Source organism: Phasianus colchicus, unplaced genomic scaffold (assembly GCF_987193195.1).
Source record: "Phasianus colchicus unplaced genomic scaffold, bPhaCol1.hap1.1 HAP1_SCAFFOLD_49, whole genome shotgun sequence".
NCBI classification, from domain to species: Eukaryota; Metazoa; Chordata; class Aves; order Galliformes; family Phasianidae; genus Phasianus; species Phasianus colchicus.
In genome coordinates, this window is record NW_028325227.1 from 362,217 (window position 1) to 386,428 (window position 24,212).

The 24,212-nt window shown below is 49.2% G+C and overlaps 1 protein-coding gene and 1 pseudogene across 3 annotated transcripts; both read right to left on the minus strand.

Annotated features, from left to right (window-relative positions):
* Positions 1-3,249: 3,249 nt before the first annotated feature.
* LOC149911958 (RANBP2-like and GRIP domain-containing protein 1) lies at positions 3,250-10,712 on the minus strand (annotated as a pseudogene).
* Positions 10,713-11,276: 564 nt separating this feature from the next.
* Positions 11,277-24,209, minus strand: LOC149911959 (uncharacterized). 3 transcript variants are annotated; one of them, XM_090132954.1, is made up of 4 exons: positions 21,928-24,209; positions 20,950-21,372; positions 12,170-12,281; positions 11,277-11,404 (listed from the first exon to the last, which is right to left on the minus strand). In XM_090132954.1, exons 1-4 carry the CDS (start codon positions 22,262-22,264, stop codon positions 11,389-11,391), a joined length of 888 nt encoding a protein of 295 aa, XP_089989080.1. In that variant the 5' UTR covers positions 22,265-24,209; the 3' UTR covers positions 11,277-11,388. The 3 variants fall into 3 exon arrangements, with proteins under 3 accessions (XP_089989080.1, XP_089989078.1, XP_089989079.1); XM_090132952.1 differs by lacking the exons at positions 11,277-11,404; positions 12,170-12,281 and adding an exon at positions 17,585-19,096; XM_090132953.1 differs by lacking the exons at positions 11,277-11,404; positions 12,170-12,281 and adding an exon at positions 19,651-20,716.
* Between the last annotated feature and the right edge of the window lie 3 nt (positions 24,210-24,212).

Consider the following 24,212-nt stretch of genomic DNA (forward strand, 5'->3'; position numbering starts at 1 on the left):
TAGCACCTGCCAGCCCCCAGAAATTACTATTTTAACACAAGGCCCAGAGGCAAAAACAACAGAATCCTACTAGAAATCATTCCGGTCAATGAGAATAGTTTTCTGCTGTGCCTGTTTCGAAAACCCATGTAATCAGTGACACGTGAAAATACGTGAACAATAGTCACCGCATCTCTGCGGCACTACCTGAAAATATAAATTTGCTGGAAAGCATTAAGGTTTGAATCTCAGGGTTACCAAGTGCTTTGGTACAAAGCCAGCATTCATCCGCCCTATACCACGGTGAGGCATTAAATTACCAGAAGGAGCAACTCCACCTATTTCACTGATTACACTTTCGTCTTGGCCATACGTAATAGCTCAACTCTCTGCAACCAGCAGAGAAGACTGACCAGGCTTTAGGAAACGACATATTCATTGGCATCAGAGAGAGGCCTTTCTGACACTGACTTTTTTCACACAGCTCAGCTATCTCAAATGCCCACCCCCTGCCCCCTACACCCGGAAAAAAAACAGACAGACCCAAACAAAAAACACTTGCACATTGGACTCCTTGGGCTTGAGAGAGGCTTAACTGGCTTAACTTCTATTGTGCGCTAGTAACATGGAGCGCAAGAAAAGCTTTCCAAAGGGAATGAGCTGGAAACTGGGTATGTGAACAAGTAATCCTCAAAAAAGGAGCGCCTGCCGCAGCTGGCTGGGGAGGGCCTGCGTATACCCCGTGCCCTTGTGGGCTATCTGTCCAGCTGCAGGAGGACCAGAGAAGGGCAGCTGAAAAGATGAAAAGCTGCAGCTGAGCCTGATAGACCCGCACAGCTCTCGGGCCATCTTGCCGATGGCAGCTGTGACGCATCGATTCGTTCTATGCAGGTGAATTAATTTTTTCCATCTGCAAACTTAGGTGGAGAACTGCAGTTTTCGTTAGTCTTTGTGGAAACGCTGTAATGGTCCACACTAATCTCAAAACAGCAACTCTGTGCTGTGACTGCCTGCGTAGACCTGCTGGGGCCTAACACTACCCATTTTAGGGCATAAAAAAGAATAAAAAGCCAAAAATGAAACCTGGAGTTGAAGAAAGGCCCTTGGGAAAAAATACATTAAAAGTAGGAACAAGACAGAGGCTGAGTGAACATTAATATGGCCCCGCGCTTTCTGCCAATGGGCTTTAATTTCGTTATCATTAAATTTGCCGGGCAGTTGCATTTTGGTCTGTGAACATTTAGAAACAATGCAACAGATGCTGGCAAAAAGAAAAAAAAAAAAAAAGAACTTATTTTTTCACAGCTACTTAGAAGCACTTAGCAGAGCTTGCCTGGGTTTGGGGTAGTCTCTCTCTTTTTTTCTTCGTCTTTCCCCCCACAACGCCCCCGCTTCCAACTTCGCGCTCTTCTCCCGCCATCACAAGACAGAGAGAACGGGTCGCCAGGGGAGAAAAACGCGGGCCGATCCCGTCAGAAAAGTTCTTTCCGCGGTCTTTGCTGCCACCTCGTGGCCCATGCGCGGAACTGCCGCTGTCTGTCGCCGCGTCCCGCAAGCAGCACAACGCATGCGCGTACAAATGCGGAAGTGGCGTTTTAACCGCTCTGCGCAGCTAATGCGCCGCTCTCTATGGTGATCAGTCCTCCAGCTAATAGCGACCGTGCGCCCGTCCACTTAAAGACAGCAATTGTTTCGACAGACCACGACGGGGACGGGCAAGCAGTCGATTCCCGGGCCGCCGGCCCAGCGATATTCTCCCCCTTCTAATCCAGGATGCCCCTCGTCTATTTCCGCCCTTTTATGCCCAAGCCCACGCGGAAGCGGACCGGTTGGGCTCACAGCTGCCCCTCAGCGCCTCGTGGCATCCAACTTCCTCTCCGCCCCGGTGAACCAGCAAAGTCCCTTTCCACCCCCAGCCCTGCACCGTCCCCCAGCCGTTTAAAAGCCCTCCCAGCGGCAGTGGAACGCGAGCAGCTCGGAGATTCGCGGTCGCGGTACTGGCGTGCAGCAGCACCGACGCGGCAGCAACCCGCGAGCAGCGAGCCTCGGGAGAGCAACGCGCACGCGCGAGCCCGGGCACTGCAGTGCGCATGTGCCGGTAGCGGCTCGGCGCTACGCATGCGCCCCTCTCGGCAGAGCACTACGCGTGCCCAAGCCTAGACGCTGCACTGCGCAAGCGCCACCCTCCGCACCGCACTACGCATGTGCCTGTTCCCGAGGCAGGCTCGAGCGTCAGACCGTCGGAGGAAATAGACAAGGAGCACTTCCGACAGCAAGAGAGAAAACCGTTGCTGAGCCAGCAGGAATTGACTGCTCGACTGCATCTCAGGGCTTGGTAGATTTGAAAGCTATTTATGAGTTCTCTGGCGCATGCGTGCTGTTGCCTGGAGGACTAACCCTAACAAAGCTCGGCAGATTCGCTGCGCAGAGCGATGAGAACGTACGTACGCCACTTCCGCGTGCCTGCGCGCATGCGTACTGCTGCCTGCGGCACCGAACATACGCGGCCGCAATTCCACCGATTGGCCACGAGGGGGCACCAGAGACCGCGGAAACAACAGCTCCGACTGGACTGACGCGGAGCCGCGCCGCAGCTTCTGGCGCTCCGCTCCTTCTCTCTCGTGAGGGCAGAGGAAAAACGCAGTTAGGTCGGGGTTGAGGGAGGAGAGAATTACGTCAGTTGGAACAAGACGAAGAAAAACAAGGAAAACTTCTCTATGCCCAGCAAAACTCTGCTAAGTGCTTAAGAATATCGGTAAATAAATAAATAACGTCATCATCAAATTGATTTTGTCATGCTTTTTTTTTTTTTTTGAAGGCAACTGAGGTGATGAAAAAGCTGGTGTCAATTGGACAGGAGGGCGCAGTGAAGCCAAGGATGGCGAGGAATGATTAACAATCCTTAACGTTGCAAAAGAAAACAAACAAAAAAACCACCAGTAAAACAACTTCTGTACCTGGCCATGCAACTCTGAGATCCCGTCTGGGTCTCCCGGCGCTTGTAAATATCCACCGGGTCAATTTTGATATCGAGCGATTTGTTGTCAGTTCTTCCATTCACAGTCAATGCCAGGATCTGCCGCCGCAGGGCGTTCTGACCATGGGCACCACTGCTGAACTGTTTCAATATCAGTGGGATTCCCAGGCACGGTTTCAAGGATTTGGTCTACTTTTGACCCAAAGGGAGAATTAATATGAAATGCGAGGTATGCATAAGTCATTATGAGGCGTGTTTCTCAGCATCACCTTTGGGAAACAAAGGATTTTTCATAAAAGTCTCAATACAGCAGTAAAATAGAACACTGTATAAAAACAATGAGAACGCTTTGTGAGCAGGCAAGGAGCTTTACGACCTCTGCCTGGGAAATCCAGAGCCACTTGCCCACAGACTCCTCTTTGGCAGCTGTTCTAGATTCAGCTGAACATTCTGTTCCAGAGCACAACTCAAAACTACAGAGGAAACAAAGGGAGTTCTACATAGGCAGAATAAAAAGAATGCTATGTTTCTTCAGTATTGAAAAACCAACAACAGAAGCCATTCCCCAAATTCCACTGCGGGAAACATAGCGGCAGAGAAGAAAGCATCCATATTTCCCCGAACCAGTGCTCGAAGGAAAAAAGGAAAACAAACAAACAAACAAGTTTCATATGTTACCTGCTTGAAGGCGTATACCACTCTCACTCTTTAAAAGCATTAAAGAAAAAAAAGTAAAATGCATAGAGTAATCTCTTCCAACAACACGTGCATTTGGTCTGGGCAGCAAAGGGCGCAGCTCTGTATCACAAAGAACCGAAGGCATAAGCACCAGGCTCCTAAGTTCCAGCCAAACCAACCAAACGTGCCTATGGACAGGCAGAATCCTTAAGTAGGACAGCCAGTAAAAACGTCAAACAAAGCACCTGATTCTCAGCCTTCTTGTTCCTTTTTGAAAATCCAGAGGTCTCTGTGTTAGCTCCACCTCTAGCCTGTAAAGCCCGAGCTCGCCGTCTGGGGGAAGTCCAAGAAAAGGCTGGGTTATTACAGCGAGTCCCCAGTAGGATTGACATTTTTTCTAGCCTCAGGTCTCAGTTCTTTTACACGTGCGAGGTAATCATTCCTCCTCTTTGACAAAGATGACAGTAGCTAAGCTGAATAAAGCACAACTTTCTGCACGCACAATCCTCAGGATTACTTCCCATATCTGAGTACCAAATCAGAGTTTGTAGGCAACAAAGTTTTACTCTTGAACTCACTTTAAGCAGATGTTTATAGCAGTTATCTTCACTGAGTTAAGAGGTAGCCTGGTAAGGGAAGTTCAATGCTTGGGTCACAAAGTACTTACCAGAACAAAAAGATCAACCATTCTGCATCGAATATAGTGACTAAAGTTGCTTACCGTTAAAGCTTGCACGTGCTGACACAGATTTTGAAGTACGGACTTGTGATCTTCTGCCCACTGAGAGAGAGTCTTAGGAGAAAACTGGAAAGAAAAGAAAAAAACTAATTGAACTTGGATTTTTTTATACAAACGTAACACTTCCCTAGAAGAGTAACCGGCTAATGTACCTGGTAGGTATTTGTTGGCGAGAAAGAGAACTTCTTAGGTGATGGAACTGAATATTTTACTTCCACGTGTGCAGCTGGTGAGATATTTCCGGAGGCAAGACTTCCCTCTTCACCATTCTCTCCAAGCTCCTGGATCACTGCATTCAGCATTTCCGTTACAGCTTTAACAGATACCGGCAGCTAGAAATGTATTTGAAATGCAAGTCATGATCGCAATTCTTCCTCAGAGCAAGAAGCTGTGCTCTGATCTACGGCTGAACAGTTTGCAAGGCTTTCTGCACAGAAATTCTGGGTGTTTTTTGTTGTTTTTGTTCCCCCAGGAAAGCCCTATATCTGTTAACATTAACGTAAGACGACAACTCACACAAGCATTAATTCTTTTACTTACTTTGTCAGCTACTGACGGGTCAGAGGAGCTTTCGTCAATGATCTTCATCAGGTAATGCTTTCTTTTAACAAGATAGGCTTTGCGTTCTTCTGGTAACGTATCATCACTCTCAACCTCTTCTGCCTTTCTTTGGTAAAGCTAAGTAACAGAATATGGATTAGGAATAATCAGTCAGAATGTAAATAATAGAAAAGCATTCTGAGGTAATGCAATTTACAAACTTACAATGGCAAGATTCCAGTACGAAACCACTTTCTTAATAGCTTCAAACGCTAGTAAAGCATCAATTTTGCCTTCAGCTGCATCCAGCATTGCAAAAACTACACGTGCCTCTTCTTCATAGGCTGCAACCTGGAAGACCTACAACCAAAGCAAAAGACATATCACACATGACACAGTGTGGACACTTGGAACAGTCAGTGACTGCAAGCATCTAGTAAGTAGTTGTATAATCAATGAAAATTATATAAAGGAATATTATATAATCAAATAATATTAAGATGTTACAACAATGAAATAAGCAAGAGAGTTAGGCACAGCAAGACAAAGAGAATAAATAGGATGCTTACCCATATCGTGGGCTCGCTCAGGAAACTCCAGTGGAGTGGATCTTCCGAAGAGAGAGAGAGAGATCCTTCCCCACTGGTAGTCAGCTCTTAAATGGGTCTAGGAGAGGTGGAGCCAGGCTCCACCCCTTCCTGCAGCACAGGTGAATTGCTTTCACCTATGCTCCCAGGGCTGCCTCAATGCTCACCTCAGGTGATTAATCAGAGGTTCAGGCCTTGACTCAGCAATTCCCATGCAGTAGTCAAATAGGAGGAGGTACTAAGGCAGTTCAGAATCTTCCAATCAGAGTGTTTTAAAACTCAGAAGTTCAACAGAAAGATACTACCAAATCTCAGTAGTAGCAGTACAGTGACAAAAAAAACAAAAAAAACAAAACCAACCACAACCCATCAACACACAAAGCCAACTGAAACAAAAAACAAACCAACCAGCTAACAATTCATATGTAAGCCTGTGACATACAACCCCTCTTACTCTCATCTTTGAATAATCCATCAGTACCTGGATGTCCACACTATGGAAATGTCTGAAGAGAGGATACGCAGGTTCGGGAATACTTCTGTGCTTTTTGATAGTTCTCAAGCTAAGCAAAGTTGTCTTCCAGTAGTAGACGCTTCTTCCAATATATTCTTTCTGGTCGTGGGAGTTAAGGCTAACGCCCTGTTGAAGAAAGAGAAATTCAAACTATCGCAGAATATTTAAATAGAGTGTTATTCATACTTATTCTTCTCTGATGCAGTTGAGAGTAGTGAGGTAAGAGTATTTGACTAGAGCAACTGCCTTGCATGACATCCCATCAAAATTAGTAGCAGCAGTTCTCAATACTACATTCTCATCTGATTTTATTTAGTCTATTAAGTTTGCAAAATTAGAGAAAAACAGATGATACTTATTTACAGATAATCTTAACGTACTGTTTTTTGCAGACTTCTTGCCCAATGTATAATTAAGGCAGGCTGAAGGCCGTGTTTCTCCAGGGCTCGCACAGTACTTAATCCGTGCTGTACAAGAAGCTTCAGTTTGGTTGCTGAGTCTGGTCTGAATATCAAAAGAAATATTCCTCAATTAGTATTCCCTCTTTTTCATCTGTTCACACGTCATTTGTTTGATGAACATAACAAGCAGCTTCAGTCCTAAGCTAGCTCTTCTTTACAAATGCACTGTCAGAAATGTAAAGCCCATTTTTATAAAGTTCTTCAGCATCTCACACGCCTACAGCAAAAAACATTTAACATTTAAAGGATGTCAAACAAAAGGAACTAGTTTTACGCAACCTATGAGAATCAATTCAGAAGCCATCTAGAAGGTTGGTTCCAATATTTCCAAACTGAAGCAGCCTTACGTTGTTTTTTTCTGCATAAGAGCACAAACAGCATCCCACCAGGATCTTTGCTTCTCAGTACAGAACTGTTTGCACAGCAGCAACGGTAAGAACAGAGGTTGATGTGTGCCACGCTGAGTATTAAACTTCTCTTGCAGTTCTAAGTTGCTAGTGAACACCATCCCGAGTAAAAAAACCTGTTTTGGTGAAAACAAACAAACAGAAGGTATTAGGTAGCAAAAAACAGGCATTTAAATGCATTTAAGAACTTAGGAAGCTTGCTTACTTCAAGGTCCAACAGGCAAATGGACTCAGGAGCATCTGTTTCCAGTCTCGATGTCTCTTGGGGCAAGTGGAAAAGTTGTTGTAATGATCTGCGCAGTGGGAATAACACTGACATGGAATTCCACTGCAAGCCAAGCCATGCAAGGTGCTGGAGACTACCACTGTGCATCCGAACAGCACCTATGCAAAAACAAGGGTTGCAAGAAGCTAGGATCTGCGTCCTCGTTAGGAAAGGTATCATTCTATTCCTGTTACACTCAAATTCAAAGCCAGACTTCATCATCAAGTTAAGCCTAAAAAATGGGAAGATATCATTAGTTCACAATTCATCCTGGAATTATTTCATTTTTATGCCTGTCACCTGTGTTCATAGATTACACATAAATAATGTGGGCCTTCCTATCAGCACTCATCAGCATACAAGCACTTTCCAGCTTCAATTGGAAATGAGTCAGAACAGACTTGAAGACAACAGTGTGGAATCAAGAAGTATGTGAGAAATTCTTCAGAACCTGGCATGATGATACTGCCCCTCAGCTACAGCTGAAAGTGAAACTTCTTGCAAAGCACCCTCTGAGTAGGGCAACCACGAGCAGCTATTACAGACACTTGTCTTTTGTGGCAAATGAAGCACTTGTAGAAGAACCTCTAATACAGAGTCATGCTTACGTTGAGTTTAAGTAGCATCTCTTACCAATATCGCATTTACTCAGTTCTCCCTGCTCTGGTGCTTGGGGACTGACATCTCCCATATCATCTGTGCCGAGAAAAGACCTCTCTTTAGAAGCTCCACTCCCAAACAGGCCTTCAAACAATGTAAATAAACCACTTCTGTTTGCAAGCTTCCACAATCTCTTTCAAGAAGTCTTCCTTGCCGTGGCTTAAGTTCAGCAACATATGACCTAGAAAAACGTAATGTCACATAAGAACACTCAACTTAAACAAGGACAACAATATTTGATGCAGTGGGTTGTTCCTGCTGCTTTAGGCTGGGAATCCAGACTTCCCCTTAAGATATTTACAAATTTCTAACTTACACTCTCCCTATAATTAAGTCACCCTTTTAGCATATGGGCTGACAGCAGTCCCAAGGCATTTTCAAATCCAGTTCTCCAGAATTACTGTGTATTTTTATTACAATGACACTGCAATTGTCTTCAAAATAAGTAGCTGTCAGTCTCCTCTATTCAGGAACAATTCAGCCTGATGCCCGGTGTTTTCTTCGTTTTCACCTAGAGCCCACAGGATAATGAAGACTGAAAACAACTACCTCGGCTTCACCAAAAGAAAAAAAATGCACCAAACCTGTTGGAACAAAGAAGGGAACAAAAGCGACAGGAAAGGAGCAATATTTTCTTTTATACTTGGGACTAGCAATGCTTACAAATAGTATATTAGTAGGCAGAAACCAGCAGACTCGGAGACACTGATAGTTAAATTCTATCTTAATGTCCTGGAAATAAAAAGAAAAAGCCCGTTACGTGTCAGGATCAAACCGCTCTTTTGTATTTCATACGTAGCCAAAATACAGAACGTTTGATAGCATGTTCCAAGACACCAAGTGTGCTCTTTAACAAGCCATTAACTCTGACATTAACTGCTCATAAAATGGAACATTTATAATTCTTAGTTTTTATTACCAGACTGGCTTTTTCGGTCACAGGCCAACATTTCCAGCGCATCTTGCCCAGCATGATCTCCTCTTATTAGTTTTGACTTTGGTTTAGGAATCTGGCAAAGAAAAGAATTGCTACAGCTTCTTCTCAACAAAAAACAACTCACCCTCATTTAGTCTTAAAAGTTAGGAAACAAGCTTGTTTCTTTCCTGAAAAGGACACAAGGTGAGTAACTGAACAATTGCAAATAGCTGTAAGAGCGCACAAGAGAAAGCGATGTTTTGAACGCAAGCACTTGTGCAAAAGGGAAAGCTGATTTTATTCCATAAAGCAAAGAATTAAGCTTGATCAAGCTCTGCTGCTTATGCAATTAGTATATGAGAGCTACTCAGGTCATTCCCCTCCCCCCCATACTACTAACCTTAATACTAGTTATTTTAGCTGCATTACAGAGAAGGGAATAGCCTATAGGAAACACACTCATTAGCCCTTAGTCACTTTACTTCTGACAAGTGAAACAGATGAGATTTTCTTCACACTACTTGAAATCTTTTAAACAAGTATGGAAGGGTAAGATTTGGCCAGGAGACAGCCTCAAAAACAGTAGTTAGTTTTTGGAATGCAGGCGTTCAGTGCACGTACAGTGAGAGCATCCAAGAACTGCAACAATTACAGGCACAAACTGAACAGTGACTTACATGGAAACTTTTCAGATAACACAATGCTGCGAGTTCACATGCATCTCTCCATTGTGCCTCGTTGTTCTGGGCCGTTTTCAGCAGGAAAGTTCCAGCGTGCATGTAGAAGTGTCCTTTCATTTCAAGGAAGGTACGAGACAGCTCATCAGGTCCATTCGCACACGGCTTCACAGAGTGAAGCACACGATCAAAACTGGAACATAGAAAAGATTCATTTTCAACCAAGTCCTGGTCTCCCAGGATTTATACTAGACCCCTATCGCTGAGTCTTCTCTGAGGCCTTTAGCTCAGACACAGCTTGCGGATCAAGCCTAGCAACGTTTGCCCTTTGCAGTTAGTACAGAGGAACTCCTCTTCCATCCATAAAACAGCTACTCACTGAAAATGATGCCTGCTAGAAGTTCGGTGACCCAGAAAAAATATTCAATTTTCTTTTTTTAAATAAGCAGAACAGTTAAAAGAGTACCTTTCAAGGGCCCCTCTGCTTTCTCAAACATCTCTAGAAGCAAGCATCATTTTAACCAAGCTAGAATAGGCCAGCAGATGATCCTTCTTGACAGCTCTCCAATTATTTTTATCAGCCTCCAAGTCCCGTACTGATTGAAGGTATTCCTAAAGAATCAAGTTCATCACAGAATGAGGAACCGCCATCCTTCTATGAAGGCAAGAGTTTCTCCAGAACATCTTGCTACATAATCCAGTTTCCCAGGTGAGATGTTAACGTATTCTTCAGCAGCAATGTTCCAGGAACTATATGCCTCAGCAATTCCCTCCCTGATGGAGCTGCTGTATCTAACTTAGTACCTCAGCTAGAAACTAAACAACTCTTTAAGGCTTAAGAAAATCCTAAATAAATCATTGTTTCCACAGACATTACATTTAAAGGAGTTAAGCCACTTGAGAATTAGCTGCCATTGTAACGATACTAAGAGAATAACACCGGTTTCAAGGACATGGGAGATTATGACAGGATCAAAACATGATTAAATACCTCAAATGTCTTTACGACGCACAAACACCACTCCAAGCTGGAGTCTACAGGTATTTTCTTCTCCGCCTCCTGACAATGAAGCACAGCATCTCTTAATCTATTATTTGAACGGTAGAGAGCAACCAGTCTGATGTTAAGGTAGGGATCGTCTGGTCTCGCATAGAGCTCGGTTTGAGTCATATCAAAGAGCTGATTCCAGCCATCTTCGCCTTTACGTTCCAGTAACTGCTCCTATCACATACGAAGGCAACACGTTAAAATTTCATTCTCTACGAGAGCCTCTTCAGCAACTACGTTACCTGACTGTTTTCTCATTGCCATTACAGGCTACATTACTCAAACTGCTCTGGAAAGCTGGTAGGTGCTACAGAGAGTTTGACAAACATTTTAGAAGTGAGGGGAAAAAAAAAAAAACAAAACCCAAAGCTTTAGAGTTTGCATCTTGTAGATGCTAAGTTAGATGCTAAGTTAAGACTGTCAAACCACCTGGTTCAAAGATGCCACACGTCAATACAGAACAGCTTGTCTAAAAAAATAAAATAACATAACCACACAAAAAATCCCAAAGCACAAGCCTCTCAAGACTTCAATTTCATTGCAGTTGCGCTCCAGAAAACTAACGCCTGTACAAAAGTGAGATTGTATGACTGAAAGCATTTACACAGTATTAGGGAATAACAGCATCTCCTACACTTGACAGTTTTCAACTCAAATTAAAAAAAACTAGAAAGCAGTGTAGTCATGTAATAGAGACAATACTTAACCTATCTAATCTTGACCTCTTGGGTAATATGGTTTTCCCATCACTTGACACAACAAAAGTTTCTTCTAGGCACAGAACAGAGATCAGAAGCTGGAATTTACCTTCTGTAAGTAGCAGGATTCCCAGGGAAGAGCCTGGCAGCTTTCTCAACCCAGTACTCTGCTCTTCCATCAGCGATGTCGTTACTGCATAGTAACTCTGTAATCTTCAGTACAAGATCTTTCTGCATTGGATTCAGCTCCACAGAACGCTGGTTTTCCCCATGCATACACATAAGAAAAAAGGTTACTAGTAACTTGATCTTGCAGTCCACGTAGAACAAGAAAGAAAACATGTCAAACATGTCCCCCATTAAACAGACCCAGCAAGTCAAATTAGAACTATCAATAAATACTTTCTCACTACTTTAAGAAAAGCCTCCCTTTCAAGAAGGCCACCATTGGTTTGTAACACCCAGACAACTGCTGGAATTCAGAACACCGTAAGAGAAACAATGTCAAAACCAGCTCCTCTACCACCCGCTGCTGCTCTACTCAGACAGACAGACCAGGGGTATCTCTAGCCTAACCTAATACGGAGGCTTCCGGAAAACAGAATTAAGTCACAAAGACTGATGGCACTCAGTCACTGTGCTGGCAACAAGACTTTTGTGTGTATCCTCTCCCTCCCCGGTGCCCGAATAATGAAACACAGACTGTGAAGTTCACATTTATATGCTTACCTAATCGGAACTGTATTTGCCCCGTTCCCTCTACCTCTGAGGAAACAAACAAACAAAAAGCCCACCGCTAACAAGAAAACAAACAATGCAACTGAAAAACACTCTCAGTCCAGTCTTTCAGTAGCAGGTGGATTACTGCTGTCACCATAATCCCTACTGCAGAATTCTACAGGGCTCAGATATTCTTAGTCCAAAGGGCAGCGGGAAGAAGACTATCAGAGCAGGAAGCACAAAGATCAAGTCCATTTACAAAGGAATAAAGCAGGACATCAGGGAGGTGAGTGAGGTGCTTACCTTGTAACACCCAAAAGCTTTTTCCGTGTTATCCTGAGCCTCGTAGATCTGTCCCAGAAACCTGTGCGCTTTGGGATCTCTCTCTCAGACACTGAGATAAATAGATGTATATCTACAGAGTAAATAAAGAAAGAAAGAAAAACCAGAAGGATCAGTATTCCTCAGTATTACAAGTCCCCCCACACCTTGCAGCTAACGTGGGACTTTAATCTGTCATACAGGACAGTTAGCTGTATTTAGTTCAAGGGGCTTGATCTAGATCTTCAAGTGAGGCACAACATTATTGCTACATGTACAGATGTTGCATATTTGCCTGCAAGCACTGGCCTTCATTAAATAAAGCAGTAGCTCACAGGAACTGTAAGAAGAACGTAACACAGAATCACAGAATCATAGGGGTTGGAAGGGACCTCCAGAGATCATCGAGTCCAACCCCCCTGCCAAAGCAAGATCCCTACACCAGGTCGCACAGGTAGGCGTCCAGGCGGGTCTTGAATATCTCCAGAGGAGACTCCACAACCTCCCTGGGCAGCCTGTTCCAGTGCTCCGTCACCTCACCTAAAGAAGTTCTTGCGCACATTGGTGCGGAACTTCCTATGCTCCAGCTTCTGGCCATTTCCCCTTGTCCTGTCTCCACACACTGCTGAAAACAGTCTGGCCTCGCCACTTTGCCCCCCACACCTCAGATATTTATAGACCTGGATCAGGTCCCCTCTCAGTCTTCTCTTCTCAAGGCTAAACAGACCCAGATCACTCAGCCTTTCTTCATAGGGGAGATGCTCCAGGCCCTTCACCATCTTTGTGGCTCTCCGCTGGACTCTTTCCAAGAGATCCCTGTCTTTTTTGTACTGAGGAGCCCAGAACTGGACACAGTACTCCAGATGAGGCCTTACCAGGGCAGAGTAGAGGGGGAGGATCACCTCCCTCGACCTGCTGGCCATGCTCTTTTTAATGCACCCCAGAATGCCATTGGCCTTTTTGGCCACAAGGGCACACTGCTGGCTCATGGCCAACCTGTCGTCCACCAGGACACCCAGGTCCCTCTCTGCAGAGCTCCTCTCCAGCAGCTCATCCCCCATCCTGTACCGGTGCATGCAATTATTCCTCCCTAGGTGCAAGACTCTACACTTGCTTTTGTTAAACCTCATCTGGTTTCTTACTGCCCAGCTCTCCAGCCTGTCCAGGTCTCGCTGAATGGCAGCACAGCCTTCGGGCATGTCAGCCAATCCTCCCAACTTCGTATCATCAGCAAACTTGCTGAGGGTGTCCACTATCCCCTCATCAAGGTCATTGATGAAGATGTTGAACAGGACCGGACCCAGCACCGACCCCTGGGGAACACCGCTGGTTACAGGTCTCCAACCAGACTCTGCACCGCCAACGACAACCCTCTGTGCTCTGCCAGTCAGCCAGTTCTCAACCCACCTCACTGTCCACTCATCTATCCACACTTCCTCAGCTTTGTTATAAGGATGTCGTGGGAGACAGTGTCAAATGCCTTGCTGAAATCAAGGTAGACTACATCCACTGCTCTCCCCCCATCCACCCAGCCAGTGACAACATCATAGAAGGCTACCAGGTTGGTCAAGCACGACCTCCCCCTGGTGAACCCGTGCTGACTACTCCTAATAACCTCCTTTTCTTCCAGTTGTCTGGAGATGGCATCCAGCACAATCTGTTCCATCACCTTTCCAGGGACAGAGGTGAGGCTGACTGGCCTGTAATTGCCTGGATCTTCCTTCTTGCCCTTTTTGAAGACCGGAGTGACATTGGCTATCCTCCAGTCTTCAGGCACCTCCCCCATTCTCCAAGACCTCTCAAAGATGATAGAGAGTGGTTCAGCAATCACCTCTGCCAGCTCCCTCAGCACCCGTGGATGTACCCCATCGGGTCCCATGGATTTATGAACATTGGTGTTGCCTAGGCGCTCTCGGACCGCCTCTTCCCTGACTAAAGGGAAGTCTTCCATTACCCAGACCTTCTCACTAACCACCAGGGCCTGGGATTCCCGAGGGGGAGCTTTTTCACTGAAGACAGAAGCAAAGAAGGCGTTCAGTATCTCCGCCTTCTCAGCATCCCCCGTTACCAGAACACCCCCCTCACTTAGTAGGGGACCTACATTCTCCCTAGACTTCCTTTTACTGTTAACATACTTAAAAAAGCCTTTTTTATTATCCTTTACCACCTTTGCTAGATTCAATTCCAGGTGGGCTTTAGCCTTCCTCGTCGCATCCCTGCAGGCCCTGACAACATTTCTATATTCTTCCCGAGTGGTCAGACCCTTTTTCCACATTTCATGGACCTTCTTTTTCCCTTTGAGTTTGCGCATGAGCTCCTTGCTCATCCACACAGGTCTCCTGCCACCCTTTCCTGATTTCTTGCTCACAGGGACGCACCGATCCTGGGCTTGGAAGAAGAGCTGTTTAAATGCCAACCAGCTCTCACAGGCCCCCTTACCTTCTAACACCCTAGCCCACGGGATAGTTCCAAGTAGGTCCCGGAAGAGATCAAAGTTGGCTCTCCTAAAGTCCAGGGTAGCAATCCTACTTTTTGCTTTGCTCCTTCCACTCAAGATCTTGAACTCCACCATCTCGTGGTCACTACAACCCAAGCTACCCCCAACTTTTACTTCCTTAACAAACCCGTCCTTATTTGTGAGAATAAGGTCCAGTAACACCCCTCCCCTCGTCGGTTCCTCCACCATCTGCATCAGAAAGTTGTCTTCGACACATTGCAGGAACCGTCTGGACCGCGCGTGCCTGGCCATGTTGCTTTTCCAGCAAATATCCGGATAATTGAAGTCCCCCATAAGCACTAGCGCCTGGGATTGCGACGCTACTTTCAGTTGCTTGTGGAAGGCCTCGTCAACCTCCTCCTCCTGATCAGGGGGCCTGTAGTACACACCCACAACGGTGTCACCCATACCAGCCTGCCCCTTGATTCTCACCCACAAGCTCTCTACTGCTACTTCACCCTCCCCCAGGTGGAGTTCAATACATTCTAGCTGCTCTCTCACATAAAGAGCAACTCCACCACCCCCGCCTCGCCAGCCGATCTTTCCTAAAAAGCACATAGCCCTCCATGACAACATTCCAGTCATGCGAGCTGTCCCACCACATCTCCATGATGGCAATGAGATCATGGCCTTGTGACCGCACACAGATCTCCAACTCTTCCTGTTTACTTCCCATGCTGCGTGCATTAGTGTATAGACACTTTAGGGAAGCAGCACCCCCCTGCCTCTCTCCATCCCTTTGAACTCCACCCTTTTCACCCATCGAACTCCGTTTTGAGCCACGAACTACCCGCTCAACCCCAGTGGCCCTCATTCTGTCCCCTTCCCCCTTCATACCTAGTTTAAACACCTTTCAATGAGCCCTGCCAGTTCCTGGGCTAGGATCCTCTTACCCCTTGGAGACAGGCTACTTCCATCTGCAGCCATCATGCCAGGCGCAGAGTAAATTGCCCCGTGGTCAAAAAAACCGAAGTTCCTGTGCTTGCACCAACTTCTTAGCCATTTATTTATGAGGCGGGTTTTTTGGATGCTGTCGGTATCCTTCCCTGCCACTGAAGGTAGGGAAGAAAAAACCACCTGTTCCTTCAACTACCCACCCCAGTCCCCTGAAGTCTTCCTTGATAGACCTCAGGCTTCTCTCAGCGACTTCATCGCTGCCAGCCTGAACTATCAATAACGGGTAATAATCAGAAGGGCCAATCAGACCAGGAAGTTTCCTAGCAATGTCCCTGACCCTTGCCCCAGGGAGGCAGCACACCTCCCTACAGGTAGGGTCAAACACGATGGCATAAAAGACATTTCTACCGGATGGGTTTTTACAGCACCATGCAACTACCCATGCTTTAAGTTGCCGTTTTAGGAAGATTTAAATGGCACCACATTTCCCATTTGCTGCTACCTTAAAACAGCATGACAACGGTCTTCATTTCTCCACTCTACTTCATTTAGCTTTCCCATCACACTTTAAAGAACAGAACAACATACGTAACGTTTATTACCTCTTAGCAAGTTCGTATTCTTTTATCTCAAAGTACAGCTTAGCAAAAAAGAATCCTTTTAACGATCTCTGAAGAAAAAAAACCAAAAGGTACATTTTAAATATACAGTATTTTTGAAGTAATTGAGTAGGGAGACCCTTCTTTCCAGGGGTGCATAATACTTCCAAAAGTGTCTTCACAGTTATCAGCTCCAGTTCACTCCTTGTACTCTGGGCCTTGTTTTTGAAAGACACAGGAGTAAGAAAATAACATTTCTTCCCAGTAACTGGCAAAGGCTACCAAAGCGAAACTGAGGTTAGTAGCAAAGCAAGTCCTCACACTTGTTACTTTTCACAAGCACACTTCCGACTAAAGCGAGGAGAATGGGGTCAGCTACATACAAGCTGTTTCTCTTGCAACCTATCTACGTTGCAGAAGAAAACAAATGCCACAAATCAAGCTCCTCCTGTCCATGCTTCTGTCACCTTCCTCTCTCGCCTGCCCCGCCTCCTCGTAAACGGGGCTGGAAAGGAACTTCAAAAGAAACGCCGGCAGCCTCGCACAACCCTCCTCTCCAAAATCAACGCAACAGGAAGACCAGCAGCTACTTCCATCACCGACCGCGCTCCACAGCCAGTCGTTCCAGAGAGCAGGGGATCACCCGGCTGCCCAGCCACCAACGCAGGCAGCAGAGCTATTTCCCCCCGCCTCTCCCTCTCTTCCTGCCGGCGTTTCACAACGCCGTCGCACCCACGGCAACAGCAGCCGCACAGCGGCCAAACGAGCCCAAAGCCGAACGGCACGCGTTCCCTATTCCGGCTCCTCGAGAGAGGGAAGGCCGGAAGCCCGGGGACCGTGCCCACGGAACGGGAGGGAGCCGAACTCCGCCCCGCCGCCGGGCTCCTTCCGAAGCCGCCGAGGGCTCAGCGGCTTTCCGAGGCGCGCAGCTGCGGCGAACCGCGTTTCCGAGGAGGCGACTCCGCGCCCGCCCGCCGGCAGCCTCCCTCGGCTTCGACTCCCCGCCGGAGGAGCCCGCCCTCGGGCCCGGCACCCGCGGGAGGGGCGGAGGGACGGGGCGGGCGGGGAGCGGCCCCCACCGCGGCCCGGGGAAGGCCGAGGGAGCGCCGCCGGCGGCGCCGGCCGGGCCGCAGCACTCACCGCTCTGGGAGAGGAGGAGGCGGCCTGCACGGAGGCGACGTACCGCTCCACCTCGGGCCTCGTGCGCCGTGCCATGGCCGGGAGAGGGAGCGAGCGAGAGGGAGCGGCGGAAGGCCGGCGCTCGCGCGCCGCTAAGGGAGCTCCCCGCCGCACGCGGCGGAACGCCCTCCCTGCCGACCGCGGCGACGCGCGACGTCACAGCGCGGGGCGGGGCGGCGCATGCGCGGCGCCGAGCGGCCGGTTCGCGCTTCGCGCGGCGGCGCTTTGAGCCGCGGGACGTCGGGCCGCTCGGCGCGGGCTGCCGGGCGCCGCCGGTCCCGTCCTCGGCCGGCCTGCCCTCGCGCGTCTTACGGAGCTCGGCGCGGTGAGGCGTACCGAGCCGCTCTCCTCACCCGTAGCGACGCGCCGCGGAGAGCGGAAGCGTCGTTTCTGCGTCGGGTATTGGAAAGGGCGGTTGATCTGAAGAAGCGCGCTGTGGCGCATCCTTAGAAACAGCTGATGTGAAAAGTAGAAGTTCCGTGCGCACATTAGTAACGTGTTTTAGAAACGCAGTTACCGAGTTAACGTGAGAAATCCTTTCTCACAAAGCTGCGGTAGGCTCTAGATGTCCTAAGCGATGTGGGTGTAGTGTTCTGAACCGGGAAACCCGCTGTGAGGTGGTTCGTTAGGCCAGCAGAAGTGAAACACATTGAACACGCTTTCAAGGAGCCAGGGCCTTTGCACGAAGCAGAGCTGTCCCACTCTGTGGGAACCTCAGGGTGCCGCAGGCGGGCTCCAAGACACTCCCCTCTGTCCTCCTTCCCAGCTTATCTCTGTGCGAGGACAGAGGGATGACCAGAACAGTGACCAGTGTAAAGGGCACAAATGCTAGGGGTAATTAAACAACTAAGAGCTTATGTTTCTGTGCTATCTTGGCGCCTGCCTGTCACGTCCCAACTCCTCACGGAGTGAGACAGTCCGGCCTTGTGTAGAGGCCCTGGCTTCTCTGATGTTTGCTACATCTGTTTTTCTCTTGCTGGCAGTTTCTTATCTAACAGAACAACTCTACAGTATGTTTTCTAATCCCTAACACGCTATACTCGCATTGTTTGGACCATTTAACAACTATTCAGTTTTGCAAGAAAGAATTAATCACATAATTCAGTAATAATGTTTTAAAACATACCGCTAACATATACAGAATTTTACTTCTTAGATCACTATTTCTAAGGATAAGTTACAGAATACAAATGCATGATGTTCTACTTCTTCAAACCAGTTGCTCTTTGTAATGTCACATGCAGAAACAACATTCCATTCCTACACAAGCATCAGTTATTTTATGCAAAATCTTGTTCAGGAGCAATAAGGAGATGTTCGAATTGCTTCAACTCCACGAACCGATCCGAGCACAACAGAAGAACACGGACCCGGTTCTTCCATCCGTACGGACGGCACTCGTGCCGCCCTGCAGACGCGGGTCAGTGCAGCACGTGTCAGCGCGACAGCTGCTGTGCATCACTGCCCGAATCGCCGCAGCGCTGCTGGCAGTTACCGGCAGACACAAGCCGTTCCACTCCTCAGTACCAGCACAGACTTTATCGTAACGTGACCGTGCACATAACAGACGGCGGTGAGAGCCAATGAGAGGGCCGGATGGGGCACGGCTGGCCAATAGGAGAGCCGGAGGGGTGGGGTGTGCGGGCCGCGATGCCGGGTTGGAGCCGGGGCCCGCCTGGTACCGCGGTGCCGCCCGGTGAGCGCAGCTCCTCGAGGCCCGTGCACTCGCACGCATCCCTGTGTGCGTGTAAATGTGAGCAGTACCACGCGGCCGCATGCAAAGATCTCAGTGCACACGGCCGTGTTCAGGGCTACCCGTGTAAAGCTCACAGAGTGACGTCAGGCTGCAGCTCAGCAGCTGTCACCTACATCAATGCTCTCAGCTCCCTGGGGTCACCCGAGCTGAGAACTGACACTGCCCTGATGGTGCAGCCTCCCAAAACCCTGGATTGCAACCGCTCTTCCTCTCCTAACCCCAGAGCTGTGCAGTCACCACCGTCTGTGACACCAAAATGCATCCTCAGACACACTGTGGATCTTGCCCCTCAGTCCCCAGCCCTCAGAATGCCTTGCATGCTGACCTCTACCTCTGTGTGCTCCAGCACCCAATAGAAGAGACTCCAGGACTAAACACTGCTCACCTCTGCATGTCTCCAGGTCAGGACAACCCTATTGAGCCAGCTTTTCAATTAACCTGGCCCTTCGCACATCCTTCTGCCACCAACCACCCCAAGGCTATCCCTCTCCTTGCCCTTGTTGGAAATATACGAATAATTTATCAGGACAGTATCTCTGATAAAGCAGATTTTATTTGCAATTGCAATGGCGGGCTTCTTGCAAGCAGGAGAGTGCCCAGAAAAACAGCGTTACATCCTTTATGCCCTATTATTCAATGCTTATCTCTTTCTCCCCTGGTTCCTCATTGGCTGAGTACTTCAGGTTCACAATTTTCCTAATGCTCAACTAAACATATGGATACTGGATAAACATAAATTGCTGCTAGCTAAGCATATATCGCTAATTAGTTAACTTCTCACACTTGCTCACTCAACACTTGGTCACTGTTTCTGCACATCTGCTCGTCCTTGCATAGAGATAAGCTTGGAAGGAGGACAGGGGGGAGTATCTTGATGCCTGCCTGTTGCATCCCAACCTACCCACAGAGCAAGGCAAGCCAGTCTTGTGTGGAGGCCCTGCCTGCTTTGATGTTTGTTAAGTTTGTTTTTCTTTTGCTGAGGGTCTCTTATCCAAACAGAACAGCCCTACAATATGCTTTCTAGTCCATAATACTATATCTATACTATTTGGAACATTTAAAAACTATTGCAGTTTTGCAAGCAAAAATTAATCACACAATTCAGCAATTATATTTCCAAAGCATGTTACTAACAATACGGTATTTCTACTTTTTTACATCAGCTATTTCTAAGGACAAGTTGCAAAATACAAATACATTGTGCTCTACTTCTTCAGATCAATTCCCCCTTTTTCACATCTAATGCAGAAACAACATTCCATTCCTACACACCCACAAACACACAGCTACCCCAGCTCTGTACCCTGTTTCTGCAGCAGGACAAGTCTTCAAACCCCGCAGCTGCTCCGAGGCTTCAGGAGCTCGGCATGTGCCCGGTGCCCAGAGACACCGCCCAGCTCCGAGGAGCTGCAGCCCCGCACCCCTGCAGTGAGCCGAGTAACCACGGCTCCGAGAGCTGCTGCCACCTACAGCTGCTGCCACGGCACGGCCACGGTGTCTCGAAGCTGGGCCGCCACCTGCTCCCTGCTCCCTGCTCCCTGCTCCCTGCCCGGTGGGTGTGCTTCCTTCGTGCGACTGAAGCAAACCGCAGCGAGTCCAATCTGTTTAACTCCAAAAAGAGCAATTCCAATATCCCTCCAAAGCCACAGGAGAGCTTTGATCCCGCTGGGGGACAGGGCAAGGGCTTTTGCCCTGGGCCAGCTGCTAAATCATAGGTATTATTTCACATCCTTATTACTGTTTCGCGTTGAGGACCAGCGGAGCTCCCAGCGCCAGCATCCATACATGCATCCACCCATCCCTTTATAAAAAGAAAACGAATCACAGCACTCACCGGGCACCTCCGGAGGCTGGGACCAGGACGGGAGCGTCGGTGCCGGGGCCGCTCTCCCGGGACACCCAGGGACAGCCGGAGCCCAGCGTCGGACACGGCCCCTCGCAGGGAGAGAGCAGCGCGGCGGCAGCGAGGACCGGGGCTGCAGCTCCGCGCTTTCCGTGCCTTCGCGGAGGCTCCCAGAGCTCAGCCTAATATTACACAGTGGGCAGACATCGCGGCGGACGGGCCGGAGAAGTGCAAGCGGGGCGCGGCGGGGGGGAGCGCTGCCATCCCCGGCACCGACCGAAGACGAGCGGGGGCACAAAGTCAACCCCGCACACGTCGTGCGGAGCGGGATCCTCGCTACGAGGAGAGGGGAGAAACAAAACGGCACACTGCCAACATACGCGAAGAGCGGATCGGCTGCGGGATGCGAAAGCCCTGGGAAAGGAGAGAAGCGGGAGAAAGGGGAGAACGCAGGGAGCGATGGGGAAAGGGGCGACCGGGGCAGGGGCGCGCAGCACCCCTCCCGCCGGGGCTGCCCCGCTCGGCGCAGTGGGGAAGGGAACCCGGGGGGACGGCGGAGCGGAGCGGCTCTTCGTCTGCCGCTGCCGGGGACGGGAAGAAGCGCGGCGCGCAGCGCGGGACGGGCTGAGCCGCTCCGCCGCTCCCGGCTCCGCCGCCGTTACGTAAAGCCCCGAGAGGCGCCCGGCGACGGGCACGGCGCGCCGTCGCTCTCCCGAACGCCGCCAAATCTCCGCACCGCGGCACCCCGCAACTTCCTCGCGGCTCCCCGCAGCTCCGGAGCCGCCCTCCCCTCGCGCCACCGGGGCTCCCGCTCCAACTTCCCGGCCCGCCCAGCCGCGCACCCACCCGCCGCATCGCGCTGCCGCCGCGCGGCCCAATGGGGCGGCCGCAGGGAGCGGAGCGGAGCGCCGAGCTCCAGCGGCGTCGGCCGGAGGAGCGGCGGGAGGTGGGCCCAACCCCCCGTCCTACCTCTGCTGAGAGGGGGAGGGAAAAAGCACAGCAGAAGGGGCCGCGCCGGCTTCGGAAAGTCCGCGTGGGACCGCGCGTGCGTCCGCCGTGCTGGCAGGAAGCGGCTCGTCGGGGGCGGGTGTGTGGGGCGCGCGTGGCTGCGTGCCGAGAGCAAACTTTCCCCGCACGGACGCCTCCGAGTGCTGGAGGGGCGCCTCCTGGGGGTGAGGGCGGCGCAAAGGCACCGACGTCGCCTCACGCGGTGCGAGGCCCCGAAGTCAGAGCGGAAAGCGGCGGAGCGCCGCGGGGCTGCGGCGCGCTGAGAGCCCGGCGCGGCGGGAGGGCCCGCGCAGCGCATCTCGCTGGGAGCGGAGCGCTGCGGGGATCCGCCCGGCACCGCTGCCCTCCCGGCCCCCCAGCGCTCGCGGTGCGATGTGACACTGAGCAACGGTGACAGCCGGCGGCTGGTGGGTGCGTGTCGAGCACCGCTCCTGCGCTTTTAGGACCTTGCCGTCCCCCAGACTCGCACGTTCCTGCCTGGAACATCTCTCTCCCCCCGCCTCTCTCCCTAAATACATCCCCCTTATGGCACAGCTGTCGCTTTTACTAATTGTTTGTGGGATTCAATTTTTTCCCGAAGTCTTATTTCCCCTGAGAAGATGAATTAGAAACGATTATGAATTATAAACGATTTCCAAGACGAATTAATAAAAACAGAAGCACTAATTGGGCAATACATTTCAATACATGTGCCTGTCCAGCCCCGTATTTCTCTGAGAGCAGCCAGCTTCTCTATTCCCCAGAAAAGCAGCAGGGTGGTAGGCAAAGAACGGGATGGGGAAACTTCAGCACGTGCACAAAGGTGTGGTGGGAGGGCAGAGCTCACTGCTGCCCACGCTGTTCTCAGCTCTGGGGGCAGGCGGGCACCTCGCTCCTTCATGCCCACAGAACACGCTTGAGCCCTAACCCAATTAGTGCCCAGCTAATTGCCTCTGTGTCAGGCAGCTGTTGAGGGACAAAGCACGGCTTTCCCTCGCTCCTGCCCCAGTGCTTTGTCGGTGAGCACTCATGCAGGATGCTGCCTTTAGACAGTATTGTATTTTCTACCTATTATTTTTGAAATTTCACGTGTATAGCCTAATTTTAAGCAGTTATTAAATAACTGTATTAAAGGCCGCAGTATTAAATAAGCAGTTATTGCTTGGGGGGGGGGAAGAAAAATTCCCCTAGAACATGAAGTGTGTTATGGGAACCTGAATGAGTCCAGCCTCTTAGGCTGTTTTAAAAATTAGGCTATACACGTGAAATTTCAAAAATAATAGGTAGAAAATACAATAACCGTATAAATTCATAACCGAATAAATTCATAACCGTATTTTCTGGAACTAAGGGCTCAGCTCAGGAAAGCCTTTTAGGCCATGCTTGATTTTCAGTGCGGTTTGTGTCTCATAACAAAAACATTGAAGTGCTCTCACCTTAAGAAGACCCGGCGTGGGGCTGTGAGGTCCTCTCCAATTTAGGCACCTTTAGTGCCCCTGCATTTACTGACCCCTCGGGCACCCTGCCTTTCCAAGGGCCTCACCCACATCCCACAGCTCTCTCCTGGGTCTCCCTGCTCCTCACCTCCATATAAGATGCAGCAATATTTTTCCTTGTCTTAGTACAGAAAGGCAGGTGTGTAGGTGTTTCTTTGCACCAGAGTCTAATGCAGCATCCACACACAATGTCTGCTCAGCCAGACCTCTCACTTATCCTTCTCTCCCTCCTCAACCCTTCCGTGTTTGTTATCTTGATGGTGGGTCTCTGTGCTCCTCTCATGCCTGCGGGCTCCTTGCTGCTCAAGCACTTCCTGCCATATTTCATGTCTTCCCCGAGCCTCTTCCCAACTGGCATTGAATAGAGTGCAGCAAAGACAATACAGAGGTCACCTGCTTGACACAGAAGTGTTCCTTCTCCCTCACAAGTTGGACTGTACTTCAGTCTAGTCTCAATATGTCACTTTTCAAGAGATGCATCCCAAACACATCAACATACCAGCACATCGTATTTGATCAAAGGCAGCTGAATTTTGCAAGACAACTGAAGTCAACACAAGCTGTGGTTCAGTGTTTTACAATCCTGCTGCTGTCCATAACAGCTGAGATTTCTCCCCAGGGTCAAAGCACCATTGTTTTCAGTGCATGCAGGGTTCCGTCTGGATAGCTTTAAGGGGAAAGGACTGAAAGGATATTCACCCATTCCCCAAATTATATTTGAAGTTCCCAGTTACTATTATTTATGAAGCAGTCTCCAATGCCTTTTTTTTT